General features: G+C 52.2%; 1 protein-coding gene across 2 annotated transcripts in view; it reads left to right on the top strand.

The window, feature by feature from the left end:
• Positions 1 to 24,436, top strand: part of LOC113976779 (acid-sensing ion channel 2) — a 367,873-nt gene extending 343,437 nt beyond the window's left edge. For both annotated transcript variants that reach the window (XM_027702295.1, XM_027702296.1), the window contains exons 3-11: positions 3,955 to 4,082; positions 16,123 to 16,273; positions 17,414 to 17,470; positions 17,957 to 18,110; positions 19,028 to 19,119; positions 21,032 to 21,111; positions 23,523 to 23,591; positions 23,779 to 23,949; positions 24,334 to 24,436. In XM_027702295.1, the coding sequence (XP_027558096.1) occupies positions 3,955 to 4,082; positions 16,123 to 16,273; positions 17,414 to 17,470; positions 17,957 to 18,110; positions 19,028 to 19,119; positions 21,032 to 21,111; positions 23,523 to 23,591; positions 23,779 to 23,880 (833 nt within the window). In that variant the 3' untranslated portion in view covers positions 23,881 to 23,949; positions 24,334 to 24,436. The remainder of the gene's footprint in view (positions 1 to 3,954; positions 4,083 to 16,122; positions 16,274 to 17,413; positions 17,471 to 17,956; positions 18,111 to 19,027; positions 19,120 to 21,031; positions 21,112 to 23,522; positions 23,592 to 23,778; positions 23,950 to 24,333) is intronic.
• Positions 24,437 to 26,227: the final 1,791 nt, after the last annotated feature.

Below are 26,227 nucleotides of genomic sequence, written 5' to 3'. Positions count from 1 at the left end.
AGAGTGGGCAGAACCCAAACTTCCCAGCTCTTTGCAGGAGAAGGTTCATTACCCATAATAAGCCTTCAGGCCACCTTCTGACCCAGTCATAATGTGAATCAGCAGAGAAAATACCATCTCCCTTACTCAGATGGAGCCTGCTTTGCCTTTCTCCAAGCAGGACCATCTTCCATGGAGCTGCCAGTGCTGCCAGCAGAGCTGGGGGGAGACAACTCCAGCCAGAAACAACCCATGACTCGGGTTGGATCTTCACTTCCCAATAAATGAGTGCCAAGAACAGTTTCAGATGTTAATTGCCAGGGAAAAGTGGATCCTTTTGGACATAACAAGGCAGGGGGAGAGGGAAACTCTGTGCCCTTGGCAGCACTTCTGATTTTAATTGCAGCTTCTTGCATGTTCACAGATGAACTTTGTCCCCTGCACCCGAGTGCACAGTCAGCTGGAGCTCTGTTAAGATTTTTCAAGGGATGCTCTGAGCAGAAAACCCTTACAAAAGTCGTGGAAAAGCCACCAGGAATAGAAAGTTGAACTTTCTGCACCGTATAATGCTCTGCAGCCAGTTTGAAGCAGATGCTGGATTAATCCCCAATTTAATTAACGCTGCTCTAATCCCTCAGTTGAAAAGAGCAGCTCAGGATTTGTTGGGAAACGCTGCCCTGGGCACAGTAATGGGGGTTAATGTGTTGAAAAATGCAGCCATCGAGGAGCTTTTGCTCCATTCCCAACCTGGGACGGACTAAAAACTGAATTGACAGGCTCTGAGGAGTGGGACTGGAGATGGATGAAGGTCTGTGGTTGGGGTTTCCCACTGTGACAAAATTAGGTTAAAAACTCTGAAGGTACGAACCAGACCCGAGTGATTGGAATTTATTTTTAGTTTCTCCGCCATCTGAGCCAATCAAAGGGTTCTCAGGGTTATTTTTCGCCACGTTGATGGGTGATTACAAGAAATGGGCTGAAGGAAAGAGCAGTGGCAGCATGGGCTGGTGCTCAGCCCCAGGGCTCCAGGAGGAGCCGTTCAAAACGATGCTAAAACTGTCAAAATTAGCAAAACCGTGCCTGGCACGTGTCTCCAGGGACCTTCTCACCCCTGGTTGCACCTCTCCAGGCTCAGGGTGACAGGCAGGGTTTGCCCCTGAGCCTTTCTGGGTTTGCTCTGCACAGGGATATTTATTTAGGAGCTAAAGACACCCAGATCAGACTTTCTTGTGCTTCTGGATCCCGTGAGACCCTCCCTTTCTTACACTTGCAGCAAATATTTCACCCCTATTAATGCTCCTCAGCCCCAGGTCAGAGCTTTGAAACATTCCTGGTGCATCTCATGAGTCCTGGTCCGGGCAGATTTCATCAAAGGGGGTCATAGCTGGGCTTTTAATTTTTCTCTCTTAGTGGAAAAGAGCTATTTTGTAGAAAATGAATTTTTTAGGGAAAGCAACAGTTTTTCAAAGCTGGTTTCGTGTTTATGGTTTCATCCTCTCCTGTGTGTCATGCAGGAAAAACAATGAATTCTGCCTGGGTTTTGGCAGCTCTTCTAAAAAAAGAAAAAGCTGTTTGTTTTGTTCTCCTTGTTATGATCACTGATGAAAACTAATAACTGTGTGTTTGAAACCCAGAGTTTCTTCTGTGGTGCAGAAAATGCCTTCCCCTCCCCTTCCATGGGTACAACTGGCTCCATGCCAGGATTTCCTGTTTAAAATCACAAACCTTGTTGCTTTTAAGTCTCTTCTGGATCCCTGCAGGTTGTTATTTTGTTTGGTTGAGATGGATTTACAGGGATTTACCCATGGATGGACCTGGATACACGGTCCAGGTCGTGGGGAATAATAGCACCTGGTTGTGGGGGATTCATGGAATTAAATCAGAGATGAACAGACCCAGGGCAGGTGCAGAAATGGGCAGAACAAGTTTGGATGGAAAACATTTCTCCAAAACAATTCCCGTTGCCCAACAAACGAGACTAAATTGGAGCTTTCTCGTCCCACTTGCCAGGTAATTACTGAGGGGAGCAGATGGAATCTCCTCCCGAGTGCTGGAAGTGGATCAACACCAGGCAAAGCGATGGGGATGGATGGGATTGGTAGGAATGGGAAATAAGAGGGTTGGAATTGGAATTGGGTGAGCTGGGGGTGCTTGGGAGAGGGTTTGAGCCCGTTCTGGTCTGTGCTCACCCAGGGACTTGGGCAGCTGCAGAGCCCAGGGAGGTGTTGAGCAGAGATGAGGTTGGATGGGATGTTCTGCATCCCCAAAGATTTTGGGGAAAGCTGGCCTGGACCCTCAGGGCAGGGGTGTTTTGGAGGGGCAGCACTGGGAGGGGTTGGCAGGGAGGAAACCCTCCAAAGGGACCTTCCTGGGGGGGCAAACACAGGGTCAGAGAGTGAGGGAGCTTGGATGGGATATTGGGAAGGAATTTTTGGCTGGGAGGGTGGGGAGACCCTGGCACAGGTTGCTCAGAGAAGCTGTGGCTGCCCCTGGATCCCTGGAAGTGTCCAAGGCCAGGTTGGATGGGGCTTGGAGCCACCTGGGCTGGTGGAAGGTGTCCCTGCCCAGGGCAGGGGACTGGGAATGAGATGATCTTTGAGGTCCTTTCCAACCTAAACCATCCTGTGCTTCTGTGATCCTATGAGGAAGATTCTCTTGGGAGAAGCAGGCAGATCCCTTTGCTGCCTGACTGAGGCAGCAGAGTGACATCCTCTCAAGTGATGAGTTCCTGAGATCTGGAAACCTCATGTCATCCAGTACCACCTTATTCTACCCTCTGTCATCCCATGGTCTGGTGTCTTTTGCTCTTGTGTCCTGCCTGTCTTTGCAGCAGCTCCCTGGTTGTGATTCCTTGATGCCAGTTTGTACCAGGCCTATTTAGGATTTCATACAGTGCTGTTAAAAATTGAAATGAAAATAGTAGCAAAACACTAAGGAATAGTAAGAAAGTAAAGAATGATTCATCTTTAAACAGAAGCTCTTTAGATGTGGAGGTGGCATTGCTGGCCACCAGCATGGATTCACAGAGTGGGTAACTCAGATTTTAGGCCAAATTATGCATCGTTAACAACTTCCTTTGCAGATCAGCCCTCTCCCCCCTTAGTCCCATATGTTCCCTCAGGTTTGTTGGGATGTGAATCCATAGCAGCAGCACTAAAAGGAGAAGGGTTACATGTCCCAGCTCTGCCTGTGTGGTCAGAGGAACCCAAAGTGCTGATTTGCATCCCATTAATTCTGCTCCAGAAAGTCTCTTTCGGGCTAGTTTTAGCTCTAGTGGAAGAGGGGGACTGACCTGGAGTCACAAGTCAGTGTAGATTTGGGATGTGGAACCCCCAATTCACCTGGAACTCTGATGTGTCTGAGTCCAAGTGCTGCCAAAGGCTTTGTCCAGCTTGGAGCAACTTCAGCTCCTTTGGATTTAGCGCATTTTGGAGGTTATTTAATGACCTACATTATCAGGCTGTGTCAGGGCTGAGGCAGCAGACACAGGTTGCACCCATGCTCTCAGCATTGGAGACCTTCTGGAGAGCAGGAACGTCTTGGGGGAAGGAGGAGTTTATTTGGTTTAGTGATACTGGAATATGTTCCATAACCAAACACCAGCTCAAAATGAGATGTCACCTCCTGTTTTCTCTAGTTTGCAAATTCAGACCAAGCTGGAGACACCCTGAGTGTTCAGGGACTGTGAGCCCTTGGGATAAGCAGGACCAGGAGCCTGGAGATGTTCTTGGTCCCAGCTGGCAGCAGAGGTGATTTGGGCTCAGGCCCAGGTGTGCTCTGCTCACAGCAAACCCTGCTGCTGGCTGTCCTTCCTCCGTGCCCAGAAGTCTGATGATCCAGGTGAAGCATTCCCAACTGCTCATCTCCTGCTCTAGAGCATCCTGGATTTACCAAATATCATTTTCCATGCAGGTGGATGCTGTCCCACCCCCCACAGCCCGTTAACCTTCCCCCTTCTTCTTCTTCTTCTTCCAGAGGAGACAACGTTTGAGGCTGGAGTCAAAGTCCAGATCCACAGCCAGTCCGAGCCACCCTTCGTCCAGGAGCTGGGCTTTGGGGTGGCCCCTGGATTCCAGACCTTTGTGGCCACCCAGGAGCAAAGGGTAAGTCCTGAATTTCATTTCCACACCAACATCCTTGCGGTGGGTCCACACGAGAGGTTCTTCCTGTGCACCGACGCCCTTTGAGAGGCATCTTCAGCACAAACAGCTGGTTTTGTGCTTCGCTTCAAAAACTGGTTGGGATGAGAGCAGCTTTTCCAGCATTCCTTGCAGTGCATTACCCACAGTCCCTGTCATTTCAGCCCCAGAAGGGACCTCATCCCCTGTAATTTCCCTCAGCCGCGGCAGCCGCTCCGTGCGTTGGGTCCCGTCCAACCCGCCGAGCTCTTTGCCAAAAGGCTCTCACACCACAGAGATGTCAAAAGAGAAAAGAGGAGAGTGTTTCATGACGTGGAGCAGCGTGAAACCCTTTCAGGTGACAGGGAAATAGCCCCGTTGTTTATGATCAGCTGTGCTGGGATGCTCAGGATGCGTCGCCCTCCCCGAGCCCCGGCGGTGACACGTCAGCGTGGCAGCGATGGATGTGATGTGACGTGGCAGCATTAAACCCAAATCCTCATCAGGCATATGGGAAGCTGGCCAGTGGAATAGGTTTTCCCCCCAGTGCTTTCATTCCAGCCCTCCTGCCTCACTGCCTCTCTCGTTTTCCTCCCTGCTCCTGCGTCCGCCCTCGAATGAGATGTAAATCAAGCGGAGGGAAGCGAACACGAGCTGTTGGAGGGTTTGCTCTGATTAAACCTCCGTGGGGATCAGGGCTGCAGTTGTTCACTCCAGCTCAGAGCAAGGCAAGGTGCAGGTGAACCACCAAATTTATCATTCAGGCCTCTCTCTGTGGCCATCAAGTACCAGGAGATGCCGCAGTTCCTCGATGCAGCTCCGCTCCTCTTCCTTACGACTCACTTGTGTGTCATCATCCAGGAGATCAGGGTGGTTTGGGCTCCAGGTGGGCGAGTGCCAGGTGGAAACTTCTCAATTAAAGCTGAGAGCTGTGGATTTGTAGATCTGGTGGGAAGTCTGGAGGAAAGGAGCAGCTTTATTACCACTCCAGGCTCTGTTTGGGAGTGTAACACCAGAGTAACAGCAAGGCAAAGGGTTCTTTGGGGGCTGAGGCAGCAGCTGCTGGAGGCCAAAGCAGAAATGGGTTGGAAAACCCATTGTGGGCGTTTTTCCCAGCCTTTCCCTTGGCACAAGCCCTTCCATGCATCCCCAGGGTCCTCACCTGGCTCCAGAGGGGGAGCTGCCCCAGGGGACCCAGCAGCCTTTGGCATTGCTTCCATGGGGCAAACTGTGAGGTAAAGGACCTGGAAGGGTGGAATAATGATTAATTAGCACCAGAATTAATTAGCACCAGCTGACAGGAATTACCAGGCATGGAATGCCTTATCCATCTCCTCTGGCATCTTGGTCACCTCCCAGAGCAGCCAGGGAATGACTGTGCTGGGTCATCCCTGTGCCTGGCGGTGCTGTGGGTGTACTCAGTGCAGAGTGGGGTGTTCTGGATACAGCCCCGGGATTAGAGGCCAGATAAAATTCCCTAAAACTGCCAGGTGTAGCTCTTCCCACACCAGAACCTGGCAGGCAGTGGGTTACCCCAGGGATGACAAGAGAGCTGACAAGGGTGATGGAGGAAGTCACTGTCAGAGCAGAGAATTCCACTGGGATCTTGCATTTCCATCCTCGGCACGAGAGTGTTTTTTAGTTGTGAGAAAACAGCTCCAGCAGGAGCAGCAGCCCCTCAGTGAGATCCTTTAGCTCTGGAGAGAGGCCAGCAGTGGAGATGCCAAGGCTGGTGATGGATGAGGGCACTGCCCGTCAGCTCACAGGGCTGGGCAGGGGGTTTGTGGGGCTGGGCAGTCTCCTGGTGCTCAAAGGGTTTGGCAGCAGCTCCTCGAGTCAAACCCACCTGGCAGTTCCAGCAGTAATTGGAAAGATTTGTCTTCCTTAAACATCCCGGTTTCAGCAGGATTTGGGAGCTGGAGCCTGCAGGAAGGATCTCAAGGACTTTGTGTTGAGAGAGAAATAAGGTAAATGCTGGAGGCTTTAAGACAGCTGCTGTAAATCTTCCCCACCCCATTGCCAGCATGGAACTATTCTGTTATTTCTGCTAGAAAATTAGAATTCTTATCAGGAGGACAGAACCTGAGAGGGGAAAAAAAACCATCCCTCCCCAAATCCCTTCTTCCAGTCAGGGGGGATGAAGAAGATAACAAGAAAAACAATTTAGAGGGACTTTTAGCTCGAGTGTGTCCCTTCTTCTGCAGGTTCTGCCAGAGTTTTGATGCTGGGAGAGGGAAGGGCACGTTCCTGCTTGGAGCTGGGGGTTCTGGAACTGGTTTAATTGTACTGAGGGCTCCAAAGCCTTTCCCCAGGAGAGCTGGAGGGATCTTCATATTCAACTCCCCAGGCATTGCTGCCTACCCTAATCCCTCCTCTCCACAAAGTCATTTTTTAACCTAATTACAACCATTACAATGTAAACTATCTCCTCTAATTACCCCTCAGGGTAATCACCCACCTTCTGAGGCTCTCAGTGCACATCTTTTATTCAAACCCCTGATTTAGTCCGTTTTTCCCTTCTAAATCTCAACATCTGGGACAGGCTGCTCCTTCAATAAGCCAGAGCAAAAGATGGAAAAGCCCATGAACCTCACCCTGGGGACCAAATCCAGCCAGTTATTGGGGTCCTAAAACGTGTCTTTTACACCACAAAACATAAAAGAAATGATCCTCCAGCTGGAAAAGAACAGAAATAAAGATAAAGAGAAGGTCGTTTCCCATCTCCCAGCTCAGAGCAGCCTCTGTTAGTTATAAGCACTATTTCCAGCAATAAAATAGAGGTGTGGATTGGGGCAGACTTGCCTTGGTGTGATGGTGGGAGCTGTTTGTCAGACAGACTTTAAGGTGTAGGGGGTTGTTCAGGGCTGGGTTAGAGGTTCGTGGCTTTATTTCTGACTATTCTCAAATCTACCCTTTGGATCCCCATCCCAGGCTGGAAATAAGAGTATTTTCTGGGCTTTGCTTCCTGATTTCCTGCCTTTCCAGGTGTGCAGCTGCTTAGCACAAGCAAGGGCTTTGCATCTTGGTCCCAGGGTGATAAATCCTGGCTCTTTATACCCAGAGCTTTCCAAAAGCCCCTTGTCAGAGCCAGCTCTGGGGCCGGGCTGGTGTGTGATCCCATTAAATCTCCCTTTAAAATTAGCTGTCGGTCTGAAAGAAAAAAAAGGAACCAAATCAGCTTTTCTCCTCCTCCTGCAGTGGCTGAGCCCTCTTGATTCCTGCAGAGAGACGCTTTTTAAGACACATTTCTCAGTTTTTGGGAGCTGGGTCGTTAATGCAGGGATGATGTTGTGCTGAGCTGCACTAAGAGCATCCTGAGAGGGACTTCCCACGTGTCTGGGCTTGGGAGTGCTGAGTCAGCCAAAGCAATCCTGCAGAAAGGCGATGCCAGCAGGAGGTTTTCTCCATAAAATGTGGTGGTTGGGTTATTTAGGCCAAGCTGTTCGTTTGCTGTGGGCTCGTGGCCGAGGGAAGATGTTTTCTGACTGTGAGAGAATTGGGATCGTTCAGCCTGGAGAAGGAAAAGATTTGGGGTGACCTAATTGTGGCTTTCCAGGACCTGAAGGAAGCCTAAAGAAACATGGAAAAGGACTGTTTACAAGGGTATGTAGTGACAGGACAAGGGGGAATGGCTTCAAACTGAAAGGAAGTAGGTTTAGATTGGATATTAGGAAGAAATTCTTCCCTGGGGAAAGTGAGGCCCTGGCCCAGGTTGCCTGGAGAAACTGTGGCTGCCCCTGGATCCCTGGAAGTGTTGGACAGGGCTTGGAGCAACCTGGGCTAGTGGGAGGTGTCCCTGCCCATGGCAGGGGGTGGCACTGGATGGGCTTTAAGGTCCCTTCAAACCCAAATCATTCTGGGATTCTCTGAAATCTGACACTAAAGTCTGGGGGGAGCCAGGACTGAGCTCCCTAAATGACTCAGGAGGCAGCACATGATGGATGATCACAATTAAAACAAGAGTGTCTGGATGGAGGAGGGTGGAAAACCTCCTCCCTGGGTTCCCCTCCGTGCTGTGGCCGTGTCTGAACGCCGAGGGAAAGGAGCTGGAGTGGTTTCCATGGGTGTGTGAGCCCAGAGCTGCTGGTCTGGGGGGTTCACACCCTTTCTCCTGGGGTGAGCTGGGCACAATCCCTGTCTGAGCCATGGTCCCTGTTGTGCCTCAGAGCCAGGGATGCTCCGGGATGCAGGGGCGTGTTTCCATGGCAATTGCTGAAACTAATGAATAAGGTTTGTTTGCTCATGAATGGGAGCTGTGCAGAGGCTGGCACAGGACATGCTGTGTCCTCACCCTCCAGTCGGGTCCCAAGGGAGGGCAGGATCCCCCAGAGCAGGTCAACGCCCTTCAGTTCCCACTGCTCCTCACTTTGCAGGGATCCACCTCAGTTTTCCCACTTTCCTGGCTCTTTTGGACTATCCTGGTGTTGTAACAACCCTCTCCAGACCTTGTGTTGTGCTTGGGGAGGCTGCAACATCCCCCTGTCCCCCTACCCCAGATCAAGGCCTGGATGGACACACTGGAAATTACATTTTTAAGGGCTGATCCCACGGAGAAAGATTAACTCCTGCTGCCTTTGGCTCCCCTTTTCCTGGCTGGTTTTTACAGCTGCATCTCGGGGGCATCTCCCAAACCTCTCCCAGAAGAGCTGGGATTAGATAATGGTCCTTCCCCAGGCAGCTGCTCCCGGCCACACCACCGGCACGGCACGTTAGAGGAGATGAAAAGCACACTGAAAATGGCAATTTCTGCCAACTTGGCAGTAAAAATTTAAGAGGCTTCAATTAAGCAACAGGTTGGAAAGATGGAGCAATATCGTTTAATAGGGCTCTAGTGGGCCTTGGAGACTCATCCCCTCGTAACGCTTGCATGGGACAGAGAGCAGCAGCTACCAGGAACTGCAGCATCCAAAGTGTAATTACAGAGGCAGGAAAATGGGACTCGGGTCTGGCAGCGATGGCTCAGAAGCCCCTGTTTCCACTCAGGGCACAGGCAGTGGGATTGGAAAAAGAGGAGCAATTAAATAACTCAATTTCTGTGTTTAAGGGGGTACAAGGGTGGGGAGGCTCCGGCACAGGTTGCCCAGAGAAGCTGTGGCTGCCCCTGGATCCCTGGAAGTGTCCAAGGCCAGGTTGGACGGGGCTTGGAGCAACCTGGGCTAGTGGAAGGTGTCCCTGCCCATGGCAGGGGGTGGCACTGGATGATCCTTAAGGTTCCTCCCAGCCCAAACCATTCCATGATTCCATGGTTCTGTGATTCTTTGTTTCCTGACCCTTGCTCAGAGCATCTTCTCCTACCTCCTCCTAAGCCCTCCTAGGATGTCTTAAACCTCCTGCTGGAAAAATGTTCACACTCTGATTTCTTTCTTTTTCCCTCACTCCCACACTCTGTCCCAGTTGAATCCCTTGAGCATGTAATTAAATTCTGAATTAATTCAACAATGAGAAGCCAGACAGGCCAGCAGCAGTGGCCAACCCCAGAGACACCTTCATTGCACGAGAGCAGTTTGAAGCAGGTGGAAGAAAACATTGGGTTTGTAGGGCAGTGGTGGGGTTTTGGTTGGAAAATAGGGTCAGGAGTGGATCATGGTGTTTGTAAAAGGATACAAAAGAAAATGGGTTTGGAGGGAAGTGATGGGAGGCCGGGAATGGGGCATCTGAATGGGCAGAGATTGGGAAGGGCTCCCTGAGGGAAGAGGTCAGAAGGGACATCAGAGATGGGAGTGAAGGGATGGTTTGGGTGCTCCTGCTCACCCTTCACTGTGGGATGTGGGTAACGGGGCTTTTTAAAAAGATGGAAAGCTGAGGACAGGAAAACTTCAGAGTCCAACTTCCACTGGGCAGCCTCCAAATTGGGCACCTCTGCAAGAGTTTGGCTGATGTGGTCCAACAGATACAGCCAAGGGTGTCCAGGAGAACAGGGGGAAACAACTTTGCTGCCTGTGGACGTGCCAAGGGAGTGACCAGGAGGGAGAGGGCAGAATTTATTGGAACAGGGCAGTGGTGGAGTCACCTCCCCTGGAGGGATTTAACAACCATGTGCATGTGGCACTTGGGGACGTGGGTCAGTGGTGGCCTTGGCGGGGCTGGGGGATGGTTGGACTCGATGATCTCAGAGGTATTTTCCATCCTCAACAATCCTGTCTTATGAATCCTGTTATCTTAGGAATTTAAGACTGAGTTTGCACATGAGCCACAGGTCCAGCTCATTTAGGGGGGAGCAGAAGTGAGTTGTAGGTGGTCAGTGCAGTAAATGCTGGGAGCAGCCACCCAGCAGGTCCTGGGAGCAAACCCAGGACGAGGCTCAGAAGGGGCTGCCCTTGCCTTTTTTGTGGCTCTGCAGGAGGTTTCATTATTGCTGTTTGATTTGCAAAATTATTTCAGAAGAAACAGGGACCCAGAGCATCCTGGAGCTCCAAAGTCTCATTTTGCTTCTGGTGTCCACTCACCTCCAGCACCCAGGAACCCGTGGGCTGTGTGACATCCCCGAGCTCTGCTCAGGGGGAGCTTCCAGGTGCTGGAAGGGTTAAGCTCTTGTCCTTAAAAGTCAATTCTGTAGTGCTTGTGTGAAGAGAGCAAATGGGAAGGAACACTGGCAAAGGGAGATGGCAAATAGAGAACTTCCAGCATCATTAACTGGGAGCCGGTGCCAGCGAGCCGTGTGTGCACTGGGTTTCTCATTTTACAAGTGCTAAAGCTGCCTGGGATTGGAATTCTATTAAGTTGATGATGTTTGATGTCTCATTAAAGAACGGAGCTTCCTGGTTATTATTTCATTTGGAGCAAACGCTCCCCATGGGCGGTTTGGGATGTTCAGGGAGGGGTTGGAATCCCTCCTTAGGATCAGGTGGGGACACACATGTGGAGGAGGCAGGAGAGGGGCTGAGTGGGGCAGAGCTGATGCGGGATACATCCCCAAGGCTGGATTCATGACACAGCCCAGCTGCTGGGGCAGGGAAAGGTTCTTCCCCCAGAGGGTGGTTGGCACTGAACTGGTTCCCCAGGGCTCCCCAAGGCTGCCAGAGCTCCAGGAGTGTTTGGACAACACTCTCAGGGTGGGATTGTTGGGGTGTCTGTGCAGGGCCAGGAGTTGGACTGGATCCTTGTGGGTCCCTCCTGGTTCGGGATATTCTGGAATTACGTAAAACTGCCCCAACCTTATGCTGGGAAATCTCCGTTTCATTTCCACACGTTTCCCTATTAGATAAAGTTAAACATGCAGAAAAACCAGAGATAGCACTTAAAATTAATTGAAGAGAAGAGCTCTGTGGCTGCAGACAGAGCTCTGTGGCTGCAGACAGATGCTGGCAGCTCCCAGGAGGCCCCGTGCCAGGAGCAGCGTGCCAAGGGCAGCAGCGTGGCCAGGGAAAGGGCAGAGCTGTGCTGATCACCCCCCCCTCACCCTGATCTGCTTCCCTCCACCTTTGCCAAGAGCATCTCCTCTTTTCCCTGCATTTCAGGCCAGCAGGATCCATCCTGCTCCCAAGGAGACGAGTCAATTTGTTCCTTTTCCTCTCGGCAGGTTCGTAGCCGATTTGCGGAATCCCTGAGAGCCGGGATCAAGGGGGCTTAAAAAGCATTTAATTCATTAATTAATTACTTAACGATTGCAAAAGTGTGAGGACGTGGGTCTGTCAGCCTCAATTAGAGGCTGAGGCTGGGTTTCTGTGACATGAGCCAGCACAGTGCTGGGGAGGGGCAGGTGCCCTTGGAAAGCTGCCACGGCAGCCGAGCAGAATTAGATCCTGCAGGAGCTGAGGGCAGGAACTGTCCCTGCTGCCTTTACCCCTGCCTTGCCTTCTGCTTTTATGTGGTTTTTTAACCTTTTGGTGGTTGTGAGGGTGGGGAGGCCCTGGCACAGGTTGCCCAGAGAAGCTGTGGCTGCCCCTGGATCCCTGGAAGTGTCCAAGACCAGGTTGGACGAGGCTTGGAGCAACCTGGGCTGGTGGAAGGTGTCCCTGCCCATGGCAGGGGGTGGCACTGGATGGGCTTTGAGGTCCCTCTCAACCCAAACCACTCTGTGATTTTTGAAGGGTAACAGCATTTCAGAGGGTTCCTGGCAGTCAGTGGTACCTGAGGGTACAGACAGGAACTGAGCAGCTGCCTTCAAAGACAGCTGGAAATAAAAGGTCAGGACAGGAGTTGCCACATCAAGGACTTGGTCCATTGATGTCTGTTCATCAAAACCACCTAGAGAAGGCAAAGGGAACTTTCCTGAGAAGAAACTACCTCTAGATGTTGAGGCAGGATGTAGGAAATGGGACTCCCCTATTCCCTGCAGATCCCCATCCCCACTGATATGTTTTTTCCCTCCAGTCGGGTCCCTCATTCACTGGCTGAGGGAGGACCTGTGGAAGCTGAATCCCTGCTCCCCCTCCATCCTGTGCTGAGCCCGTCACCGACACTCAGAACAGAATTTAAAGGGCTTAAAAGATTTGTGTGTGTGGCTGTGCTTGGAAAGGAGCTGATACCATCTGAGCCCACGGTTATTTATTCTCCTTTATCACACAACGTGCAACATATGGGCCCCTTTCTGCGCCGCCGATGACTAAACGATGGCATCTGGTGCTCCTTTATCTCACAAGTGTAAAGCAAATGAGAAGAGATCCCTTCAGCCAACCCTTTGCTATTGTCACAAACAGCTCAGGGTTGTTTTCATTCCAAGGTGCTGCTTTGCCGACTCTCGGAACCGTCTCGTTCGGAGCCAGGCGCGTTCCTCGGAGGGGGAATTTCTAGGGATTGGTTTCTTCTTTGCTTTGATGCCCCAGCTGGTCCCTGCAGATGGGATCCCACGTCACCTGCTGCATCCTCACACCTGACAGGGCTGTTGGCTGCTCCTCAGATGGGACCTGCTGAGCGGAGACGGGCACGTGTTGCTCCCGACAGCTGAGTAGCTCTTGGTTGCTGTTCCTTCTCAAAGCAGCTTGAGCAGCAGATTTTGGGAATGCCAGAGCTCATAGAAACATAGAACAGAGTCATAGAACCGTAGAATCATAGAACAGAATTGTGGGAATAAGACCTTCAAGATCATCAGCCTCTGACAGAATCCCAGCCACGCCCACTAAACCACGTGGCAAACTGCTGCTTGGTTTTTGAACACGTCAGGACTGATGTCCCCACCTCCCTGGGCAGCCTGGTCAGTGCCAGGCCACTCTTTCAGTGAAGAAATTTACCCTGATATCCAACCTGAACCTTCCCTGGCACAACTTGAGGCTGTTTCCTCTCGTCCTGTTCCCTGGGAGCAGAGCCCGACCCCCCCCAGCCTCACCCTTCTGTCAGGGAGTTGAAGAGAAAAGTAAGGAAATAAGGTCCCCCCTGAGCCTCCTTTTCTCCAGACTCTCACGTCCCTCATCCAGCAACCCACGGGGCAATGCCAGCCCTACCCGCCCAGCATCCTGACCAGGGCCAGAGGTGCTGAGCAGCCCTTGCAGATCTGCTGGGGCTGAACATCAACTGCAGAGTTTTCCGTCTCATTGGCACTTGAGGAATGAGGCCCCTGGATCCCTGGAAGTGTCCAAGGCCAGGTTGGATGGGGCCTGGAGCAACCTGGGCTAGTGGAAGGTGTCCCTGCCCATGGCAGGGGGTGGGACTGGATGGTCCTTAAGGTCCCTTCCAACCCAAACCATTCCATGGTTCTGTGCTCTGTTAGGAACTGGGAACCAGAACAGTGCCCATGGGCACAGCAAGCAAAGTGCTGGAATTAGCAAACCACTCTGGATTCCTGGATGGGAACTGTTCAGGGCAGAATTGTCTCTAGAGAAGGAATTACTTTGGCTTGGCTGAGCTGGGAGCTTGTCCAGCCCCACAGGGCAAGATCACCCTCAGAAGCCTGAGGTCTTCCCCAGGCTCTCCTGTAGCTTCCAGGTGTTGTGCTGCTCCAAGGCAGACTGTTCCCATCCCCTGCTGTCCTCACCACAGGACATGTCCATCCCAACATCTCATCTTTCTCTTCCTGGCTACAATTTAAGCCCATTCTGGTTTTTTAGCACCTGGGTGGTTCCTAAGTCAAAGCCACAGGGAGCTTTACCAGCACCACAGACTGGTGAACATCTTCTCCCAGGTGCTTTGGGGACCTGGAGCTCTGCTCCCACTGGAGGTCTCAAGGAGGGCTCCAAGAGCTCCCCCCCGATGGATTTGTCACAGTTATCCCAGGTCCATGCCTGAAGGATTCCTGGGATTGTTATTTATCCAGCAGGATCTGCCCCCACTTCATGGACCATCTCTTTTCTCCTCCCTTTCCCACACGTCTCCAGGAGAAACCAACCCAATCCTTGCCACAGGTCCCGGGCTCACAGTCCATCAACATATGTTTACTTATTTATTTTAGGATGTGATTAATGTTACTACATTTGCTGGAGGAGTGTTTTTGTTCTGCCAACGTGCCTTGCCAGCACAAAACGTTCCGTGTTTGGAGCAAAGCACAGCAAATTGGCCGCTGCTTTCAAACACAAGGGAGGGCTGGGGGATGCTATTTTCTGCTCTCCAGCGAGAGGAATGCAGAGAATTGAGCAAAGATAAAGAGAAACAGAGGCTGCTACCAGGCTGCAGACGGAAGAGGAACGAGGTAGATTGGCCAGAGAGAGATTGTTTATCCTCCTGCGTGTCCTGGACTCCTAGTGAAGGTTTCTGGGGGGGATTTTGTGGAGGTTTTATGGTATTTTTATGGTTTTAAATAAAGCAGTAACAGCAGAGGGTTTGCGTTGCACTGGCACAGAGCACAGCAACTTCTGAGGTGGTGGGCCAATGAGGGAGAGGAGGACACGTTCCTCATCTTCAGGGGGTGCCAGGAGAGTGGATACTGTGGATATGGGTCCACAGGGAGAGGGGGTGTTTGGAAAGGGCCATGATTGACTTCTCTGCCTTCTCTGAGGAGGCAGCAAAGTGCTGCCCTGCACCACCTCCCATGGCAGCACCACGCTGGGCACAACCATCCCTCCATGGGGAGCAGGGAGCTTTGGAGGCTTCTTCTGCAGCAGAGCTTGCTAAAGATCCTCACATGGCCAAAGTCATGCTGTGGCCTTCCCTTGCTCGGTCCCCTCCTTAAAAACACCATAAAACTCTGCTCTGAGGGCTCCCCTGAGGCAGGAGAAGGGAGTTGCTGTGCCCACTGCTCGCTGCTGGTCCTGTGGTGGGTTGGCTTTGGTTGGATGTCAAACACCCACCAAAACTGCTCTGTCACTGCCCTTCCCAGCTGGACAGGGGAGAGAAAATATAGGGAAAGGTTCCTGAGTTGGGATGAGGACAGAGAGAGATCACTCAGTGATTGCCGTCATGGGCAAAACAGACTCAGCTTGGGGAAAGAAATTCAATTTATCGGCAACAGAATCAGAGGGGCATAATGAGGAGTAAAATAAATCTTGAAAACACCTTCCCCCACCCCTCCCTCCCTCCCGGGCTCTGCCTCCTCCGTGCCAGCGGCGCAGAGAGACGGGAATGGGGGACACGGTCAGTTCATCCCACGTTCTTCGACCACTGCTCAGGGACAGGAGCCAGAGTCCTTTCCCTGCTCCAGCACAGGCTTCCCACGGTTCAGAGCCTCCTTCAGGCATCCACCTGCTGCAGCGTGGGCTCCTCCACAGGCTGTAGGTGGATCTCTGCAACCCCATGGTCCTCCCTGGGCTGCAGGGGCACAGCTGCCTCAGCAGGGTCTTCACTATGGGCTGCAGGGGAATCTCAGCTCCAGAGCCTGCAGCACCTCCTGCCCCTGCTTCTCCTCTGGCCTTGGTGTCTTCAGAGCTGTTCCCCTCACAGATTCTCAGTGTCCTCTGGCTGCAATCACATCTGTGCAATAACATTTCTTTTTTCCTTCTTAAGTGTTTATCCCACCATTCCAGATTGGCTCAGCCTTGGCCAGAGGCGTGTCCATCCTGCAGCCAGCTGGCCTTGGGTCAGTCGGACACGGGGGAAGCTTCCAGCAGCTTCTCACAGCAGCCACCCCTGTAGCTCCCTCTCTGCCACCAAAACCTGGCCACACAAGCCCAGCCCGGGTCCCCGGTGCCCCCTGACACCCCTCCTCCCTGTCTTGCAGCTGACGTACCTGCCTCCGCCGTGGGGTGAATGTCGCTCGTCGGAAATGGGCTTAGACTTCTTTCCCGTTTACAGCATCACGGCCTGCAGGATCGACTGCGAGACCCGCTACATCGTGGAGAACTGCAACTGCAAAATGGTCCACATGCCAGGTCAGTGCTGGGGGCTGGGACACCCCCTCCACCAGCCGGGTCGTTAAGGGTTAACCAGAGATTGGGTAGAACACGGTGCAAATAATGCCAAGGTTGTGGGTTTGGTCTCTGTAGGGACCAATGACTCGAGAGTTGGACTCGATGATCCTCGTAGGTCTCTTCCAGCTCAGAATATGCTGTGATTCAGGAAGGATATTGAGGTCCTGGAGCAGGTCCAGAGGAGAGCAACGAGGCTGGTGAAGGGACTCAAGCACAAGTCCTATGAGGAGAGGCTGAGGGAGCTGGGGCTGTTCAGCCTGGAGAAGAGGAGGCTCAGGGGAGACCTCCTCACTCTCTACAACTCCCTGAAAGGCAACTTTCCCAGGCAACTCTCAGCAAGACAAGAGGGCTCAGGGTCTTCAGCTGTGCCAGGGGAGGTTTAGGTTGGATATTAGGAAGAATTTCTTTCCAGAGAGGGTGATCAGCCATTGGAATGGGCTGCCCAGGGAAGTGGTGGATTCTCTGTCCCTGGAGGTTTTTAAGATGAGACTGGATGTGGCATCAGTGCCATGGGCTGGGAACCACAGCGGGGTTGGATCAAGGGTTGGACTTGATGATCTCGGAGGTCCCTTCCAACCCAGCTGATTCTATGATTCCATGATTCCATGATTCAGCAGGAGCTCGGGTTAAAGGAGGTGGGAGTACCTTTCCCTAAGGAAAGATGGATGCCAGTAGCCTTGTTGAAATGTCCTGAAAGAGGGGCAAGGCGTGGCAGAGGGACTTGGGTTTGATTTCCTCTTATTAGGGTTGGAAAAGACCTCCAAGATCATCAAGTCCAACCTTATTTACGGAGTCATGGAATATTCTGAGTCAGAAGAGACTCACAAGGGTCATCGAGTCCAACTCTTGAGTGAATGGCCCATGGAGGGGATTGAACCCATGACCTTGGTGTTATTAGCACCACGTTTTTATTAATGATTTTACTAATTATTTAGCCCCAGTTGACACCCCCGGGTGGTGTTTCCAGCAGCCCTCTCCTCGTTTCGCAGTGGCAGGCAGAGGTGGGGACCAGCCAGGGTCACTTGGCTAAAGGGAGAGGTCCTTGTGTCCCCAGGGAGAGCCTGGTGGTCCCCATGTGATGGACATGTCCTTTCCCTGCAGGGGATGCTCCCTTCTGTACCCCGGAGCAGTACAAGGAGTGTGCAGAGCCTGCACTCGGTGAGTACCACGAGGGATCCCTGGTGCCACGGGTGCCCCAGCTGGAGGGACTTCCAGCATCCTGGATCATCCTGGATCCTCCTGGCTGGCAGGACCGGGGAGATCTGGAGCAGCTGCAACCCAGAGAGGGGTTTTGATGAGACCCAAATTTTTGGGAAGGTCTGGGTGCACCCTGGGATAAACTTACTCCTGGTTCTACCTGGGGCGTGGGGCTCCATCAGCACAAAACCCTTGGGATCACGGGCACCCTGGGAGCACTTCTAGGTTTGGGGTTGAGATCAAGGGACCCGTTTAAAGTCTGGTTTAGTTCCCCAAGCAGATGCTGGTGTAGCCTCCAGCAAAAGGCCTCTCTCCAAGATGGTGAGAAGTGGGATGAAGTGAGAGAGAAATGCCCAGGAGTGACCCCTGGAGCAGAGCATAACCTCTGCTCCCACATCTGCTCCCTGCCCCTGACTCCATGAGATGTAACCCTGTGACCTTCTCCAGGTTTGCTTGCTGAGAAGGACAGCAACTACTGCATCTGCAGGACACCCTGCAACCTGACCAGGTACAACAAAGAGCTCTCCATGGTCAAGATCCCCAGCAAGACCTCAGCCAAGTACCTGGAGAAGAAGTTCAATAAGTCAGAAAAATACATCTCGTGAGTGTTGCCCAAAACTGATCTCTTTTGCTTTCTGAGGGAAGTGTCTGTAAAGCCCCATTAGCTCAAACCAGCCCTGGCTGATCCATCCCTAACACAGGTGTGTCCTCCAGGGAGGAGAAGGTAGAAACCCTGAAAGAAATGAGGTGTAGGTTGCTTTCTTCTTAGTAGACATGTCTCCAGACAATCTGTGTTCCTTTCCTGGGCTTGTCCTCATGAGCAAAGCCCATTCCCACCAAAAAAAAGTGCAAAAACTCCTCTTCCTTTGACAGGGAAGCCCAGACTTGCTGGCCCTGTTGGAGGTATGGCTGCTCTCTGCCAGACTCTGGGCTGAGAACTTGGAGTTCTTCCAGACCTGGGCACTTTATTGCCTTGTGTAGGCAGTGAGAGTTATTCCATGTTATTCCATATCCTTTGGATTCTTGCTGTTATCATGGAATCAAAGAATCCCAGATTGGTTTGGGTTGGAAGGGACTTTAAAGCCCACCCAGTGCCACCCCCTGCCATGGGCAGGGACATCTCCCACTAGCCCAGGTTGCTCCAAGCCCTGTCCAGCCTGGCCTTGGACACTTCCAGGGATCCAGGGGCAGCCACAGCTTCTCTGGGCAACCTGTGCCAGGGCCTCTCCACCCTCACAGGGAGGAATTGTCATTAAAGTAAAGAGTTATCAGCAAAGTGAGATCTCAGATCCTGAGATATCTCGGGGAAACGTTTTCCAGCTCTCCTAAGGCTCCCAGAGCCCTGATGGTGCCCTGTGGTCTTGGTCTGCATGAGATCCAGGTGCTGTGGGTTGCTGAGGACCCCAGAGAGAGAAACAATCAGGACAGGGAGAGGAATAAAGCCCCAAGTCCCGTTTTTTCCCCTCATCCCAAAGCACTGGTGGCTGCTGGGCTGATGCAGTTTTCCTATTTCCACAGAGAGAACATTCTTGTGCTGGACATATTTTTTGAAGCACTCAACTACGAGACAATTGAGCAGAAGAAAGCCTATGAAGTGGCAGCCTTACTTGGTAAGGGGAGGTTAGGGGGCAGTTTGGAGCCTGTGGGAGTCCTGTGTGTGTGTGTGGGACAGATGGATGCTCCGAGTGGGTGCACAGCTCATGGAAAATCCCAGTGAGGTCCTGACACCTTCCTGGCCAGCACACTTTCAACTCCATCTCTTATTTCCCTTACACCACCAAGCCATCCCAGGAATGTCCCAGGGACCACATCCAGCCTGTCTGTCCATGAAGAGCTGCTCCATCTTCATCCCTGTTTGCTCCCAGCACCCCATTATTTGGGAATCCCGGGCCAAGCAGGTGCTGGGTGCTCTCTGTGGTGCCCCTCATGCTGGAAGGGCAGTGTGTGGAGAAGGGCAGCTCAAAACCATCTACCCATCACCTCTTCCCTGCTCCAAATCCATCCTCCTTCCCAGCCAGGCCAGCCAGACCCCTCTTTGCCTTTGCTTGATGGAGGAGGTGGAGGAGATGTTGGGTTGCTCAGCCTCAAACTGAGGCTTTGTGGGTGCCAACTACAGGTTTGGGTGCTTGGGACCCGCTGGGTTTGGGGGTTGGAGGTGTTCAGTCAGGAGAAGCCAGTATGGTCTGTGTCCACACTCAGCCTTGCAGCCTCCCCGTGTGCCATCCCAAATCCCTGGATGGATCCCTGGGTCACCACCTTAGAAAGGTCATCCTGGGTTCTGGACACCCCAGGATGGGGACACTGAGGGAAGCAGTGTCCCACTGGGTGCCCCCCCTGCACACATGGCTCTGCCAAATGGACGTGGTGTGAGCCCTCCTGCCCCTGCTGTGGGTTCCAGTGAGGATGAGGAGGCTGGTGATGGAGCCTCTTTGACACAAACCTCTTTAACTTGTAGGACCTCCCATGACCCTCCTTGCCTCCTCTTCCCACAGCCCTGAGCCCCTGTGGAACCAGCACTTTGCCCCCAAACACTTTTCTCCCTCTTTCCTTTCTGTCTCATGGACCCCCCACAGCAAAGGTCCCTTCACCCCTCCACCCACGGGTGCCTTTGCTCCGGGGTGCAGCTGATCCATGAGTGTTTAGGAGCAAAATCCGTGTGATTTGTCCTCCCTGAAGCCACAGTTTGGCAGAGCAGCACAGCTCATGTCAGCACTTGTCTTCCCAGCCCATTCCTGGAAGCCTCCTTTCCTCATGGTTCCTCCTCCCCAGCCCTGGGGGACTCAAGCAGAAGCCTTGAGATGCTTCCCTAGAAAAAACCAGGCTGCCTCCCTTTCCTCCCTTTGGCAGGTTTGGGGTTTTTTCTGGGCTCTGGGGACATTACCTAATTCTGCTCCAGCATTTTCCTCCTTCCCCCACCCAGTTTGGGAATTGGGCATTGGGATTCCTGGGATGAAGCCTGCTGTCTGACTGGCAGATGGCTTCCTTGGATGCCAGTGTGTGTGGCACTGCATCCTCATTAGGCTCCCAGCTGATGGCCTCGTTAGCAGGAAAAATGCTTTGGTGGCCAACGAGGTCCTTGCTGGGATGCTGTTCATGGCTTAGAGCTGCTGGGCTTTCTGGGGGTGCATTTCCCCACCCTTTTAGGGGTGGCAGCACCACGGCTTTGGGATTAAAGGGGGTGGGAGTACCTTTCCCTAAGGAAAGAAGGATGCTGATAGCCTTTCTGGAATGCCCTGAAATCGGGGCAAGACATGGAAGAGAGACACAGGCATGATTTCCCCTTATGGAATCATTAAGGTTTGGAAAGACCTCCAAGATCATCCAGTCCAACCTTGTTTATCCCCAGCTGACACCCCTGGGTGGTGTTTCCCTGGGTGGTGTTTCCAGGATCCCTCTCCTCATTTTGCAAGGAAAGGCCCCCACAGCAGGGGAAGGTGGGGACCAGCTGGGGTTCACTTGGCTAAAGGGAGGTTCCTTGTGGTCCATGGTCACAGGCTCTAGGAATGTTGTTGTCTCTCCCAGGTGACATTGGAGGCCAGATGGGGCTGTTTATCGGTGCTAGCATCCTCACCATCCTAGAGCTCTTCGATTATATATACGAGGTAAGGCCCTTGTCTTGTCACCTGATTCCTTGGAAGGGGCTGGATTTGCCAGCCTTGGTGCCAGGCTGGAGCCTCCATGCCCCGTTTGCCCACGTGGATTATCAATTTTAATTAATAATAGCATATAATTAAGGCTCTACAGTAGTGGGTTGTGAGTGTGAAGTGTGGTGAGGAGGTTCCTGGCTTGGGTTGGAAGGGACCTTAAAGCCCATCCAGTGCCACCCCCTGCCCTGGGCAGGGACACCTTCCACCAGCCCAGGTTGCTCCAAGCCCCATCCAACCTGGCCTTGGACACTTCCAGGAATCCAGGGGCAGCCACAGCTTCTCTGGGCAACCTGTGCCAGGGCCTCCCAGGAAAGGATTTCCTCCTCATATCCCATCTAAACCTACCCTCTTTCAGTTTAAAGCCACACAAGGAGGATGCAAACACTTAATGGAGAAAAGGAGTTCCCAGCAAATTTGGTACATCCCAGCTCAATGTCCTTTGTCCTTGTCCCTGGGAAAGTTTTTCCTCCTAATTCAGCTCATCTTCTTGTTCTCTGGGAGTTTCAGAGCAAGGGATTTGGGGCCTTGCCCCCAGATATCCAATATCTCACACCTGCCCAGTCCAGCTCTCCCATAGCCCTGCCCTTGTCTTGTACCATGATGGGACCAGGGATTTTTAATCCCAGGGGATGTTGCAGCTGTGAACTCCCTGGGACATCTTGAAAAACCCTTTAATGTTATTAAAATTGAGATGCTGACTTTATTTGTTAAGACAGTCCCTCCCCCTCCCCGTCCCTTGTGGGCAGCTCTCAGCACTTGGCAGCATTATTCAGCACTGAAATATATTGAAAATTACAAGCATAAAGCTCATAATGGCAAACAAAAACCTGTTTGTAGCTCAGCTGAATGCACAGATATTTCATTAAAATCCCCTACTCCCTACTCTTGCTTTTTTTTCATAAGAAATTAATAAGAAACCTCGCAAAGTTTGGATTTTTCTTCTCTGTTTCACTGCTTTATTTGACATCTGCTTATAAACTTGTCAAATAGTTTCCTTTTGCTGGTTTTCTTTTTTCTTTTGTTCTTCTTCTTTTTGGGCAAACATGGCCCAAGGCTCATTCTGGCCCCCTGGAGAGGCTCCCTCTGCCCACCTGATGATGCACCAGCAGGTTCACCTGGCTGTTCCCTACATGGGGCATCTTCATGGTCACCTGTCACAGATGTTTCACCCCCACCAGACAGGGAGAAAAGGAATAAAAATGTCTTAAAAGTGCCTGTTTTACACAGTTGATCTGCTCAGGGCTTCCCAAAGAGGGGGTTTCAAAAGCACATCGAAAACCATTTTCAGCCAAATCATTTGGAAACTCTGAGATTTCCAGCAAACAGCTACAACTGTTTTTTTCTGGTGGATTAGCCAAAGGTGGGTGAAATATTGACCCTAGAGATGCTTTTTTTTTGTATCATTCACTTGGCAAAATCCTCCTCGTGGTCCTGCCCCAGGGCAGAGTCGTGTTCCTGGGCTCCTGGGGGTCCTGAATTCCCAGCCAGCATCCACCTCCCTTCCTTAGGAACTGACCCAATTTTTCATGTTTTTAGCTTGCTTCTTGGGGTTTTTTTCTCTTTTCCCCCAGTGGAAGTTTTCCAGAAAAACACTCACTTTTCAACCTTTCTGGGATTTCCCTTGAAATTTCATTCTCAGCAGCAGCAGCAGCAGCTGCCAGGGAAATAAAGTGGCTGTGAAGGGAAAAGGAGCTCACGGAGCTGGGAGCTTTCAACAAAGCCCCAAATGGATTTCAGAAATGGAGTTGTGGTTGGTTTGAGTTTTTTTCCACGTGAAGAATTCAGTTTTGACACGTGGGGTGGCTTTAACATGGAATCACAGACTGGTTTGGGTTGGAAGGGACCTTAAGGATCATCCAGTTCCACCCCCTGCCATGGGCAGGGACACCTTCCACTAGCCCAGATTGCTCCAAGCCCCGTCCAACCTGGCCTTGGACACTTCCAGGGATCCAGGGGCAGCCACAGCTTCTCTGGGCAACCTGTGCCAGGGCCTCCCCACCCTCACAGGAAGGAATTTCTTCTCAATATCCCATCTAACCCTGCCCTCTGGCAGTGGGAAGCCATTCCCTGTGTCCTGCCCTCCATCCCTTGTCCCCAGTCCCTCTCCAGCTCTCCTGGAACCCCTTTAGGCCCTGGAAGGGGCTCTGGGATCTCCATGGATCCTTCTCTTCTCCAAGTGACCCCTCCTAGCTCTCCCAGCCTGGCTCCAGAGCTGAGGGGCTCCAGCCCTTGGAGCATCTCCCTATCTCCTTCTGCACATCCTTTGCAGAGTATCCCCCAAACCCATCCCATTCCCTGTGCCCTCGGACAGCACAGATCTCCTGCCCGTCCTTCCCTCCCTAACCCAACCTCCCTCTTTTTCACAGCTGATCAAGGAGAAATTATTAGACCTACTTGGGAAGGAGGAAGAGGAAGGGAGCCATGACGAAAACGTGGTAAGGAGCCCCCCTGGGAGGCCAGAGGAGACCCCCCCACGCTCGGCTCCGTGCGGACGCTCCGGTTGTTTCCCAGAGGATTGACGCTGCCGTGGCTCGGCCTGAGGAAGGAGCCGGCGGTCGGGGAGGGACAGGGAGCATCCAGCAGCCCCGGGATAACCCCTGTCCCCCGCTGTCCCATCCGCAGAGCACTTGTGATCCCATGCCAAACCATTCGGAAACCATCAGCCACACTGTGAACGTGCCGCTCCAGGCCACGCTGGGAACGCTGGAGGAGATCGCCTGCTGACACTGACTGCTCCACAGGGCCAACACCCAAGGAAGGAAAACTGCACAGGGAAGCAGGGACCCAGCTCAGGTTTGCAACGGGGGCAAAAAAAATAATAATAAAAAAATAAATAAATAAAAAATAAATAAATAATAAAAAAAGGAAGAAACCGCTATGCATTAAAATAATATAAATATATATATTATATATATACTCTGCCAAAACCAAGCGAGAGGCGCCTTGGACTTGACTTGTGTTGTCCTTTCCTGTGTGGGGGGGGTTTGTCTTCAAGATGTGAAGGCAGCAGCTCATTTTTGAACTGTACAAAGCAGAGACCACCACCACCACCACCAAACCCAAAAGCGAAGCCCCGCCATCCCCACAAACTGCCAAATGTACAAAGCACTTGCATGCCAGGTCTTTTTATGGCAGCATATTCCTATCTGTCTTTATAAGCTCTGTTCCTCTTTACAGTCTCTGATTTTCACTACCAGAAGGAAATGGCCCAGCCATCCCCTGAAATCACCATTACTAACGTCGTAGGCTGAAAATTAGAATAAAGAAACAAAAAGTCGCAGCTCTTGGATTCTTCTTACGTTCTTGTCCTTCGTGTCAGTCTGTGATGAATCTTAAGCTAAGCCAGGCCTCCCGAGGCCGGGCCACCACCGTCACCCCAAGGTGAGCATCCCTGGAGAGGGGCCGGAGCGGGGGCTCCCGGTGGATCTGCTGTGTCCTTCCTGCTCCTCCGTCTGCAGTGCCTGGATAGTCCATGTGTGGTGGGTGGGCACAGGGCAGGGGGGGGAGCTTTATTTTAGTTTATTTTAAAAATTTTTTTTATATTTTTTTAATTTTTTTTTTTAATTACTTTTCCCGTTAATGGATTCTGTGCTTTCTCCTCGTTCTCATGACTGATATTAAAGCTGGTCTTGTGGAAATGGCCAGGCTGTGTCATCTCTGCCTTGCCCCCCCACCCCACCCTCGAAGCTGGAGCCCCTGGCGCAGTCTCAGCACCAGGACAAGTCCATTGTGGAAGCTCATCCCATTCCTCAGCCCTTTTCCCCTTCCAGCACATCCTCACACAGCTCTCGATGGGGTGGGTGTGATGTCGTGGCCACGCCCAGCACAAGTCACCCAAATCTGCTCCATCACCAAAGCCTGGAGTCCATCCCAGGCTCAGGCTCCCCAGCAGTGCTCCCAGCTTTCCCAAGAACGTGGCTCTTGGCTTTTCCTCCAGCAGCCAGGCTGGGGATCCTCTGCAAAGCTCTTCCCTACTCAGCAGGGTCCTCCCTCAGTTAAACATGAGCTGAGGCAGCAAAGAGCCACGTGGACACATCCCATGGGCTGTTTGTCTGCAGTCCCCTCCTCCCTCCCTCCCTCTGCAGCACCAGGGACTCTGCAGCCCCTCAGCATTTGCCTCCCTTAGGCAAAAGTGTGTTTCTCCCTTAGGCAAAAATGTCAAAAAAACCCAATACCTGGTTTGTGGGATTGAACACACCCAGAAACCTTCACCGAGCAAGAAGAGTCCTCTCAGACACCAAGGAGCAGCAGAGAGGTTTCAATCCAGTCCTCTCCAAGCTGGCAGAGAAGGGCTTGAGGGATGTGTGCTAAGATGTGTGACCTCCAAAGGTTTTACTCCAGGAGTCGTTTCCATGGACAGAAAATTTTCCACTTTGCAGTTTGTTAGATCTCCATTAAAAGATTTTGGTTGAGTCGTCTGCTGGAGCTCGATGAGGTGGGACACCACAGGATGCCCGGGGGTGCTGGGAAGAGTTTTGCTAATTCCAGCTGTAGAGGAAAACCACTTGGACGGGGGGGTTGGCATGAGGGTGGGTGGCATCTCTGAGGGGCACATCCTCCAAAGGACTTGCTGAAGAGCTCGTTTTGTGTTACCAGTTTTCAGTATCTCCCAAGACTGGACGCTGGCCATGTGTTCATTATCCATGGGATGTCCCACAGCCATCCATCTGCTGGAAGCAAGTGCTCACCCACAGCCTGGCCACAAAGCTGTGGAGCTGCCAAGCTCTGTCTCCTGCTGGCAAACCCCTGTGCCAGCCTGGTCCCTGTAGTCCCTTCTGGACCAGTGGAGGGAATTTGTGCCAGGCCTGGCTCGAGGTGACACATTTCAACATCTCCAGGCTCTTTGCCATGCCCATGACAGCTGGTTGACAGCCTGGTCTGGGTTCCCAGTACAGACTGGTCTGTCTGTCCCTTTTTAATGGCTGGAAAGGGACTTGACCTATATCCATGGGGGACCTCTGTGCTGTATTTATTGTGCTTGGGGAGCAGGAGTGTCTCCACCTTTGCTCGGGTTGGAGTCCAAGGGACTTTACAGGCTTCAGCCTCCCAAATGCAAGAGGAGCTCCCTGAC

The sequence above is a fragment of the Neopelma chrysocephalum genome, unplaced genomic scaffold, assembly GCF_003984885.1.
Source record: "Neopelma chrysocephalum unplaced genomic scaffold, ASM398488v2 Primary Assembly neopelma1_182, whole genome shotgun sequence".
In the NCBI taxonomy this organism is placed as follows: Eukaryota; Metazoa; Chordata; class Aves; order Passeriformes; family Pipridae; genus Neopelma; species Neopelma chrysocephalum.
Note: the sequence above shows the minus strand (reverse complement) of the source record. Positions and strands in the feature narration are given on the sequence as shown.